Consider the following 12448-nt stretch of genomic DNA (forward strand, 5'->3'; position numbering starts at 1 on the left):
ACTTCATAACTATTGCTTCTTACTCCTACCCAAAATAATAAAAAACAAAACCAAGGGACTAAATGCTGACCTATGCAGAAAAATAGCTTTGAATGGAGATGAAATTTATTCTGGTTATAAAACTAGGGCACATGTAAATATCAAGGCTTTGGATAGTCAGAGGAGCAACAGTAGATACCTGTATCCATCAATGAAACTGGCATTGATGTAATCAGATCCTTCTACTCCACGGATAGGCTGCAGGCATACCCTTGTGGATTCATATGGCATAATATTAACAAGGCGATTTTTGAATTTATTACATGGAAGATTGGCACTGATAAATCTTGAGGTGTGAGCTTTTGAGCTGGCTAGACGCTGTTGAATAGAAAAAAGAAAAAAAAACCAACAAAGATGATTTTCACTCTGGTATAAATGCAGTGTACCCCCAATTTTCCTTTTAGATATAAATCTTCTGTTTACAGTAAATGGCGATTCAAGTTGTACTGCTTTTCACATCTACCTAATTACTCCCTATAGCCTATTGGATTTTTATTTATTTTCTGAAAGTAGAATCTCTCAATTTAAATTAGGAGACAAAAGGGCTCAAGGGATAGTTAGGAAGCTAAGAATAAAAGAGGAAAAGGAGAGGGATGTGTTTTATCATCAGACACCTGAGGGAAAGGTCCAATTAATTTTGAACTTCACAAATTTGAAAGGTTAAGAAAGCGAAGGGACAACTCAAAGACAAACCCAGAATGACTTGCTCCTGAAGAACCACATCGCATCCAACGTCTTACCTTAAATTCAAGCTCCATTCCTGTGACATTCTCTCCTGTTTCTATTTGTGTCAGCTTCTGAATGTAGGCATACAAGTTTCTAGCTGGCACTTCGGTATTTCCACAAGTCACTGCTTCTAACAGTGCATCATGGATAAAGATGTATTGGTCTTCTGTTTGAACCATGTAATTCCTCTGGGCTCTCATTAAAGTTACATGGCCATAAATATCTACAGTTTTTTCATGCTTTATTCTTTCTAACATGGCATCTATGACGATGAAACAACCAGTCCGGCCAACTCCCGCACTATGAGGAAAATAAAGAGAAAAGCCAAAAGAAACCTATCAGAAAAACCAATACAAAATAAAAGTATTTTTATTATTCTTATTAACTAGACCTTACATCCATTACTTCTACTCAAATAGCTATTGTGATGACTCTGTAATACTCTAAAACCAAAAATATTATCCAGGCATCGTAATCAGAGCGCAGGGAACAAAAGACTGAGTGAAATTACTTTAGTTTTAAAGTGTCAAATATATTAAATCCATAATCACTGTATTTCTTGATCATGCAATACAAAGTGGACATTATGTTGAAGTCCTTTCAAGTCGTGAAGAAAATACAAACATTTAGTCTGTCCGAATTGAGAAGATACTTTTATATATTGGTCCCGATCTGACTAGGCTATAGATTTTACAAATCCTCTCAGTCTATTTAACTTCTATGTACAAAATATAAAGATTGTTTTTACAATCTCAAGCTAAACCTCACCTATTTCCTACTGATCATAACCCTTCAGGCTGAGGACACTTATATGTCAAGTATGGTCAATTCAAAATGCTTTCTCCTCCTGATCACGCGTGTTTATCAGGCTGGTAATCAACAGCAATAGGTATATATTACCACCTTAGAAAACCGGCAACACACAGCCTCCTTCATTTGCTACTTGCCATCTTTCCTATCATCTGTGTATCTATGTATTCATTTGTCCATCCATCATTGATTTATCCATTTCTTCATTCAATGAACAATGAAGTACTCTGCTAAGTGAAGTAGGGGATACAGCAATAAAGATGACTTAGATGCTATCTCAAAAGAGCTCAGAGTGTGTCAAAAGAACATAATACTTTATACACAGCTATTTCTAATACAAGAAAGAAAAATGATACATTAGTTTTGTGTATGATGTAGCATTTGAAGTAGGACTTGAAGGACAGGAAGGATGAGGAATTAAAGATGGTATAGCATGAAAAAAAGATGGATGGCTTTTGTAATCACACGGCTGGCTCTGGGAGCTACAAGTGAAACTTTTCATAGGTCTGGCAAGGCACCGCTGCAACGAAGACACCAGAATTCCAAAATGAATGAGTTAATGCTCACCAGGGTGCCTGTCTCAACTGAACTGGCGGTTTCTGTTTGGTGTCAAGTGGCTGCAAGGCAGAGCGTTTTTTTTTTTTTTTTTTTAAACAAAATAATACCTTTATTTAACTGCTGAACAGTGTGTATCAAAGCTAGCTTCCATTCAGGAGCTCTGTGGTTTGTAGACTGGGCTCACTGGGAATCTGAAATAACCAGTATTTTAAAATAGCTTACCCTTTTATGTCCTATGCCAGAGGGCTCCTGAATACTGATGCTAAGACTCCAGTCCCAAGTACAAATGCACACAATGACATGATATTGATACATCATGCAAAAGACTTCTGAAACATAGTCCTAAGATGACAGCACATACCTTAGCACAGACCAATTCATTCAGATCCATGAACTCTCATTTTACTTAGTTGGTTCTAAACCAACCTATTAGATGGCAAATTTTCCTTGACATTCCCCATTTCCACCCTCCCAGGTGGTTTTAATCACCATCTGCCTCAGATCTCTTGGTGCCCTCAAATACCCCTCTCCACTGTAGTTGTAACCAAACTATTTTATTAACTTAGGGTAGCCATCCATAAACAACAGCAATCATCTTGAGAGCAGGAACTGCATTAAAAAAAACAAAAACTGTATGCCCTACACCAAGCATACGGTAAGTGTTCAACAGTGTTTGTGAAATAAGTAAACAAATTAGTGACTGGCTTGAGAGGCCACCAGTCATGGGCAGTCCATCCCAGTAAGGTAAGCCTACACAGGAACCAGGACTCTTCAGTCACTGCAAAATCCTATATTTGAGACAAGGGTTTGGAACTAAGTAAGGAGGATCTGAGGACTGCTCTGCATGGTGTTTGGTTGGGAATAAACAAACAGGAAAATCACTTTATAAATAGTGTGTTTGCTGGTCTTCTAATATGCCATTGGATTGCAGTTAAACCCAAGTCAGACTTAACCTGGAAAAGATTTGTCTTTCTGGGTTTCTTTCAAACACTATGTTTGGCAGGTCCTGAGACTCTGAGTAACATCTTTCATTCTTTCTGGGTTGTCTTTCTAAAGTGTCTTCATGGCAGCTGTGCATCGTTTCTAATTGGACACAGGTTTATGCCATTCTTCCCGATGGAAATCACACTGTAAACCTTATACCTGAGCCCTATATATCATGTCAATTTTAGATAATGGCAGGACTATTTTCTCAAAATATGCATCAGGGACCATTCAAATGTCTGGATGATGCATGGTTCTATACTCTGGCAGAAAGATACTACAGGATCTTGAAAAATTGGTAGGAATAACTCCAACTCTAAACAGTGTCAACCTTTTCATAATGGTGATGTTGTTTTATCCAACAAATAAGGAAGGGAAAAAAATCAAATATGTGTATGAGTCCAAATCATGAATTGTGGGATGAAAAGAAATAACACAAGCTATAATTTGAACAAAACCTGTTTTGTTTTGTTTTTCCCCCAAAACTCAAAATACTGTTTACTGCCCACCCTTGCTGTTCATATAGAAGATAAGGAAGGAGCTGACCTCTGGAACTTCATGTATTACCTTTTTTCTATGGTCAAGAATTCCTGAGGGACTTCTTTTTTTTTCTTTTTTTTTTTTTTTTTTGAGACGGAGTTTCGCTCTTGTTACCCAGGCTGGAGTGCAATGGCGCGATCTCTGCTCACCGCAACCTCCGCCCCCTGGGTTCAGGCAATTCTCCTGCCTCAGCCTCCGGAGTAGGTGGGATTACAGGCACGTGCCACCATGCCCAGCTAATTTTTTGCATCTTTAGTAGAGACGGGGTTTCACCATGTTGACCAGGATGGTCTCGATCTCTTGACCTCGTGATCCACCCGCCTCGGCCTCCCAAAGTGCTGGGATTACAAGCTTGAGCCACCGCGCCCGGCTAGACTTCTTAAATATTAAATGTATGTTTTAGTTTGAAGTGAGACCATGAGGGTCAACGTACTTCTTCAGATATCAATGGCTGTGTGTCCTTGACAGTCACCTAACTCTTTCCTTATTTTCCCCTATTTCCTAAATCATAGTGACAATTAACTCTCGCTAATTTTCTACTGAGTCTAATTATCCGGTAAGTCTTAAAGCGAAACAAAACATACCAAGTGTTTTGCAAACATAATGGAAGAGTAACTTATTTCTAGGTAAAAACTCCATTTTAACATTCAGCCTATAAAGCTGACAAGAAACAGGCAATGTAATGCTGGGAAAATGATGATAGAGTTACTTCCAAAACATTTGCGATTTGGCTTTTAAAATCTTGCTCTCATCTCCTCTCTCAAGCTGCTCTTCCTTTTCTCTGCCTTCTTTTCAGTAAATGTGCCTTATATCTGAGGAGCCGTCTGCTTTCATATTTATCTTCATGGCAAATGAGATGGCAGTCAAAGGCCTTCCTACCACTGTGCTTGGCGCCTAAGAGGCATTCGGCAGCTGTTGGTTTCCTTTCCCCTTCTCTGACTCACAACACTGGGAACAGCCCTGAAGTCCTACTGTCATCCATGCCATGCCTGGATGGTGGAGTAGACTCAAATGCAGGTTCTGAGGTGTTAAAATACAGCACCCTGTTCCCAGCACCCCCATGGCTTCACACTGTTTTCCACCATTTAGGTCAGCAATCACTGCCAAATATGGTGACTTTCCTGTAGCCTGCTCTTCTGTAATACTCCATTAGCAGCATTTGACTCTCCCTAATGTGGGTTCCTTGAAAAGCCTTTTATCCTTGGTTTTAAGGACACTAGTCAAGGGAGTGTGGGAAACATCAGATACTCCCTTGGGATTAATGGTAACAGGGGTGGAGATTGTGTAATTACTCAATACGCAAAATAATCCAAAAGAGGTAGTACACAGAATCAGCCCAAAATAACTATATCATGATCCTGTATCATGGTTCTGCTAACAGGGCAGAATTCCTACCACGTTTGAAACTGAAATCAAAGATGAACTCTAAATGTCATCTTCAGAAATCTACTGGCACCTGTTCAGACTGTGCCTCAGTATGTTTCTTTCTTTTTTTTTTTTTTTTGACTCCAATGCTAATTCTCTACCTGCTTCTCTGGATTCTTCCATCTGTATCAATTTCTCCGATTACATATCTCTGTCAGTCCCCAAAATGTGGATCATGCCCCCAAAGTTCTGTCCTTTCTCTCAGTAGTAGTCTCCAAAGGATTCCTAAAGTGACTGCTCTCTTTCACAGCACAAGTGGAGGCTGGTATTTCAAACTGTCTTCAAGTACAACAAAAACATTCTAAGCTTAATCAGCATCTTTTCCTTTCATATCTGCTCCTCCCACTCTCAGGCTCTCCTGGACACTTAGGTTTAAAATTGAAAAATCATCTTAGTCTGTTTTTGCCTCTTGCCCTGCACAATAATAAATTATAAAGTGCTACGGATTCAACCTCTACAATTTTCTTCAGTTATCCATCAGTGGTGTCCTAGCACTAGCAAAAGCCAATCTTTACATTTTCGGGGATTATTTGCTGAAATAAATTTATTAAAAAGAAAGGTGATATTCAAAACTCATCATTCCTTCATTGTTTCAAATTATTGTATGCTCTTGAGGTGAAAACTTCATCTACAGTAGTCTCCTTTCATCTGTGGTTTCGACTTTTCTGCAATCTCAAGTTACTTATGGTAAACCACAGTCTGAAAATATTAAATGGAAAATTCCAGAAATAAATAATGAAGTTTTCAGTGATATGCCTTTCTGAATAGTGTGGTGAAATCTCATGCCTTCCCTCTCCATCCAGCCCAGGATGCGAAACGTCCCTTTGTCCAGGGTATCATTGTGCACAGGCTGCCTGCCTGTTAGTTACTCAGCAGCCATCTTGGTTATCAGACGGACTGCCACGGCACTGCAGTGTTTGTCTTCAGGTAACTTCAAGTTACTTAATGGCCCCAAAGTGCAAGAGCAGTGATCCTAGCAATTTGGATATGCCAAAAAGCAGCTGTCAACTTCTTTCTTTAAGTGAAAACGTGAAAGTTCTCTATAAGAAAAGAAAAAGAAATCGTATGCTGAGATTGCTAAGATCTATGGTAAGAATCAATCTTTATGTGAAAAAGGAAAAAGAAATTCATGATTGAAAGACACAAACAGCAACCTGTCACGGCTGATGGCAAGTTGGCTTGGTACTCTCTGGGAATTCAGGCGTCCATTGGGGATCTTGGAACGTATCCCCTAGGGATAAGCGGGGAGTACGTAATGACGTGTTACTGGTCACATCTCTCTAGTGATCCTCATGTTCGTAGCTTAAAATCATCCATGGGAATAATGACACCAAAGAAATCAGCAAATACTACTTTTCTTCTCCCCGGAGAGTACGTCTTTTCACATTTACCAGTGTACGTGATGGTGCCAAAGTACCAATTCCCACCACCCAGGGACAAACAGGAAAGTGTTCCTTTCTTTGTTCTTCTATGCACATTTGTTGTATTTTCATAAGACTCTGTCACCTACTATTCCAGACATTTACTAAGTGTCTACCATGTGCTGAGACATCAAAGAAGGAGTTAGCAAAACAAACGTGATCCTTTCCTGTTGGAGCTTACAGTTTAGTGGGGGAATCTGACATTAAATAATCACATGAAAAAAAAACACCTAATTACACACCTGAAGCGGTGCTGTCAGGCAGACGTGCAGGATGCTGCCAGAGCACCTTCGAGGAAGTGACGTTGAAACTGAAATCTGTTATGGGCTGACTTGTGTCTTTCTTCTCAAAATTCATACGTTGAAATGCTAACCCCCAGTGTAACTGTATTGGACACAGGGCCTTTAGGGAGGTAATGAAGGCTAAACGAAGTCATAAGGTGGGAGCTCTAATCAGATAGGATTGGTGTCCTTGTAAGAAGAGGAAAAGACATCAGATTTTTTTCCGTATGCATACACAGAGGAAAGGCCATGTGAGGGCACCGGGAGAAAGTAGTCATCTAAAGCCAGGAAGAAAGGCCTCTCCTGAAACCAACTCTGCCAGCACCCTGATCTTGGACTTCTAGCCTCTTGAATGGTGAGAAAATAAATTTCTGTTGTTCAAGCCATTCAGTTTCCCATATTTTGTTACGGCAGCCCAAGGAGACTAACACAGTACCTAAAGGTCAAGTAACTGGTAAATAAAGAGGATGGAAAAGCTTTTGAAAAGATACGCTTAAAAAAGTGCTGGAATAGACAATAGCACATTTCTGTCACTAATGGAAAGCCATCAGCTGGAAGGCAGTGAAGGAACAAAAGGGCTTGTTCCACATAGTTATTTTCCCTTTTAAGGACTGCTTATATAATTTTTATTAAAATTAACCACATCAACAGCATTTACTTAGACGAATCCTGCCTTACGTGTTTCACAGGCTATCCTCCTAACATGGCTCATCTATTTGGAGTTTATTTGGATTCATCTATTGGTTGGCTGGAATAGGTCTCTCAATAATGCTTTATATGACATATGCATGGATACTATTATTTCTGATGCCTTATAGATCTGGGAAATCCTTTATGGGTTGTCTTTTTTTCCTTTACATATGACCAACAACTTGGTTTTGTGCAGAATTGCTGGGCTCCAATCTTATCTCTTCATACACTAAATATACTGCATCATGGTCTTTCTTTTTACTTTGAAAAAGTCATAGGTCCATTTGGTTTCTGGTCTTTTAATAATATTTTTTTGCCCCTAGTAATTGACGGTTGTTTCTCTAACTAACTTGGAGGTTCAAAAATGTCATCTAGATTTGCCTTCGGCATCGGTCTCAATATTAAAACGGCAGGGCCCTCAGGTAATATTTTTATTGTAAGATTCTTGACGGTCCCTCAGCACTAGTCAAATTAAACATGTTTTATGCTTTCCCACCCCTGGACGTTTGCTACGCTGGACCTTCCACCTCCTTCTCATCTGCAGACATGAACCTTCCTTCAAGATTCACCTCAACTGCTGCATCCTAGGTCAACATTTCCTTTCGATTTATTCCTCCCTGGATTCTTGACAATGTATAACTATTTTTTTGAGAACCTGCCTTACTTTCGTTTTGTTCTCTGGTTATTATCCTTATGCCAGTTGATGCTGTCCTCCAGGGAATAGACAACAGCTTTGTTGTCTCTGTTTGTTTGGCAATTTCCACGCCAGGGAAACTGAAGGTGCTCAACTCAAGTGACAAAAAGAAAAAAAAAAGTTTAAAGATATTAAGCCTTCTCCATGATCAATAACACATACGGAAACATTCCCAAACCCCCTAGCATGGGAAAATTCCTGTGAAACACGTTTACAAAGATAAAGGAATCCTGATAATTTTATGAGATGCAAACGACCTGTGCTCACGCTTCACTCCAGTTGCTCAGAAATAACAAACTTCAGGCACGATGTTTTTTCCTTAAGAAACTGAATGTTGAAAATTCAGAGCTTTTAAAAGTGTGCCAGCCTACTTTCGTTTGAATTTCTAAGTTCCCAGAGCAGCATATATTTATTTTGTTTCCTTCTCCGATTTACTTTTTTTTTTCACCCATCAGGTATCTGGGTGCAGTGCACCTCTCAAAATGAAGGATTGTAGTTCTAAAAGCAAATGCATTTTTCTTTGATCCTGAAAAACTCAGCTCCCCGTTGCAGTGATAATGACGGAACCCTATTTAGTGCTGTTTGTTTTTCATCATTTCAACAGCCTTCAACTTGAAACATGATAAGAACAGCAAAACTGATAAACCACCCTTATTTTTATCTGTTTTCTGTCAGAGTTGTTGCCAAGCACGGAGACAGATTTTTCTAAGTATCTTAAAAAAAATAAAAAGGGAGTGCATCACCCTGTGCTTCAGGCTGAGGCCAGCACAATATGGTACATTTATTATGTTACAGAAAATTCCAGCAAAAAGAGAACAGCACTTTTAAATCGAGTCTAGCATTATACTGGTCTCTGTTATCCCTAAAGTCAAATCAACTTTTTAAGTTATTTTTCAGTGAGGAAAACGATTCCACTAATGAGAATCAGAACACAAATAAACTCTATATTTGTTTTGACTTCTGCAGCAAACCAAATTATTGCTAAACTTTAGTGTTTAAAAAAAAAATTCAGTGACTGATAGACATTCCCATGTTTACAAGCTAAAAGACTATGCAATCCATTAAACAAGTATGCCTACTAGGAAATTGTTATTACTTCAATATTATTATTCATCCAAGTTACAACATTTGTTTTCAATTTCTAAAAACATGATTGAGTTAGTCCCACGAGTTGAAACTTGCTTAATGTCCCATGATGTGATACAGTAGTAATGTGCAAAAAGAAAAAATTAAGAGGCAGACGGGGACTGTTTTAGGCTAACGTCATTCTGGAGATGTGTTTAAAAGTTGGCTTTTTTGATTAATGTGGTGGAGTTATAATGCTGACCCTTTACTGGTACTTCACTCATCTGGCAAAGAAAGACAACAGAATTAGGAGATTTCACAGATCATTTAGTTGGGTGCAAAGACAGTAAATATGGACTAAAAAAATCATTGTGAGCATTTTGTGCATATGCCAGCTCATAATTGGATTGGATATTATAGTTCACCTATCAGAATGGTATTTATGAACTACAAGTATTTGACTTCTATGGGAATAGATTGCGTTTTATGACTCAGGTTTATAAGATTAATTAGGTGACTATTCTAATAAAACTGATATGATTCTGATGAGGCTGCCATTTTGAAACTCTCTTTGCTAAATATCAACATTTAACTTTATATGCAGATACTGGGCATCTCTACAATACTGGGGTTCTCTACAAGAAACAGACCCACAGATAGTTTAGTTTCTCCTAGCATCTCTTTTACCTAGGATAACCAGAAAAATTATATTAATTTCTTTGACAAAAATATTCACCTAATTAACTTTTATATATTACAAAATTTAAAAAATTTTCAACAAATTGTCATGGAAATGCAGTCCAATTTATCCATGCTATTCAATATACACGATATGCCTATAATAATTAAAATATAGTTTTTATAGTAGTTGTTTCAAGGGACAGTTTTGCAATGTTCATTAACATTTTAAATGCATATACTCGTTGACACAGCACCTCTAATTCTAGAAATCTAGCATGGAGGTCTATGTACACATATGCACAAAGAGAGGAGAAAGAGATTTTAGTGTAGCATGTTGACATGGCAAATTAACTTGGTAAAACAATCATTATGGCTAGGGAAATAGTTGAACAAACCATGGTATATCGATATTATGGATGCACTGTGGCAGTTAAAAAGAATAGGGTGAATCTCTGTTATTGGCCCCCTCCGAAAAAGTTTCTAAGACATTGTTAAGCCTACTTAAACATATTGCAGGCCACGCGCGATGGCTCACACCTGTAATCCCATCACTTTGGGAGGCCGAGGCGGGTGGATCACGAGGTCAAGAGATCTAGACAATCCTGGACAACATGGTGAAACCTTGTCTCTACTAAAAATACAAAAAAATTAGCTGGGCATGCTGGTGTGTGCCTGTAATCCCAGCTACTCAGGAGGCTGAGGCAGGAGAATTGCCTGAACCCAGGAGGCAGAGGTTGTGGTGAGCCGAGGTTGCGCCATTGCACTCCAGCCTGGGTGACAAGAGCGAAACTCCATCTCAAAAAAAAGAAAAGAAAACATATTGCAGAACAATGTATACATATATAAAATATCACTTACATGTTTTAAAAAGTCCATTCTAGATTATATATCTCTATTTGTACACATGTTAATGCACAGAACATGATCTGAAAAGATACACAAATCAGAACAATACTTCTGAGAAGAACTGGCGATGGTGGCAGTACAGATGAACTTTCACTTCTGTTTAAGTGTTGGTTTTTTAGTAGTTTTTTTTTTTAACAGAGACAACATAATAATGGAATTAAAAAGAAATATAAAGCAATGGGTAAAAGCTTACTATAATAAATATCATAATTAAAGTTCCATAGAGAGTTGAGGCTCCAAAGACGCAGAGAGAAAATATGGAACCTAATTAACTAGCTCAGGAGTACTGCCTTGCTCAGTGATGGATTCTTAGAAGTCTGGGTGATGTTGGCAGCTCCGTGCAGCCCAGACTTAATCCTGCCATCTGGCTTTAAGGAGTGGATTTCAGAAAGTAAGGGGATACAGAAGTTATCATAGGAGAATGCTTGGCAACAAGTTAAAATATCTAGTGTTAGGGAGATGACCCAGAGCCATGATCACTCTAGAAACGTAAAATATGGTACACTTGGGTGGTGTCTTCTGAGGATAAAAGGAACTTCACATTTCATCAACAGAGTAGTGGTAGAGACTACGTACAAAGTTCCCAACGCGCCTGATAAAGAACCTTGTATATAATACTGAAAGGTCAGGGGTGAGCTACCAGATTACATCCCCTTGGGCATTTTATTTTTCCATGCCAGGTGAAAAAGTAATTTCTTAAAAATCCAAAACTCCATCTCAAAAAAAAAAAATCCATATGGGCCTAATCTTATTATTATTATTTTTCAAACGCAGACTCAAACTAAAATCTTCCAAAGACTTCTCCTTGATCTTGGCTTTGTCCCAACATTATCTGCTGAACACATTCCCTATTATTCTTAAAATGGGATTCTCATGATAAATTAGAAGGCTAATATGTTCGCATAAAGAACACCTGAATATGCCGCAGCAGGTCTCATTTTACAGATGGATAGAACAGGCCATTAGGCATGGATAGAGCAGACTCAGCTGGCTCTGATAATTGGTAGTTGACTTGAATCTGAATAGAGGTCAATCGAATGAAGTTGAGAGAACTATGTCATTCACACAGAGCTTTTCCTTGCAAACCGTATCAGTTCGGTCCATTTTCTAAATTCTGTTTAGAATGATACAAAATTGCCCACTTTTTGAAAGAGGAGACAACCATTTCCCAGGCCTGCCAAGTAAAGCTGCATGGGTTGTATACTGCTCAAGAATAAGGAAGTTACAATCACAGAGACAACATACGATGTGTGCAAGCTGCTCGGTCCACACAGCAGGCTTGTCATTAGCAGTATAAATGCTATTACTACTGATTCGGTTAAGCAAAATTCAAAGAGATGAGCCACTAAAAGGTATGTGGAGGGTGTTCGAAGTTCGGCACACTGATTATTTTGTAAGGCATATCATCATTTTCCCACACGGACAAGATTTTAGTATGCACAAAAATGCACGGAGTTTTTCGGTTTTGCTTTTTAAAAATGCTATTATCTTTATTTAAACATAAAAAGTCCAATCATTTGGAAGGCTCTAAATGCATGGTTCCTTGTTTTGTTTAGTCCTTTTGTTTGACTCTTACAAGCTTCTATTAGGCAGTGAGAATCTTACTCTCAATGTGATCAATTTACTTA

General features: G+C 38.5%; 1 protein-coding gene across 42 annotated transcripts in view; it reads right to left on the minus strand.

Annotated features, from left to right (window-relative positions):
- The window catches only part of PTPRD (protein tyrosine phosphatase receptor type D), a 2307989-nt gene that overhangs the window by 18717 nt on the left and 2276824 nt on the right, over positions 1-12448 (minus strand). For all 42 annotated transcript variants that reach the window (XM_074394799.1, XM_074394802.1, XM_074394800.1 and 39 more), the window contains 2 exons: positions 780-1065; positions 179-357 (listed from right to left, as the gene is read on the minus strand). In XM_074394799.1, the coding sequence (XP_074250900.1) occupies positions 179-357; positions 780-1065 (465 nt within the window). The remainder of the gene's footprint in view (positions 1-178; positions 358-779; positions 1066-12448) is intronic.

This window comes from Saimiri boliviensis, chromosome 2 (genome assembly GCF_048565385.1).
Source record: "Saimiri boliviensis isolate mSaiBol1 chromosome 2, mSaiBol1.pri, whole genome shotgun sequence".
Taxonomy (NCBI): domain Eukaryota; kingdom Metazoa; phylum Chordata; class Mammalia; order Primates; family Cebidae; genus Saimiri; species Saimiri boliviensis.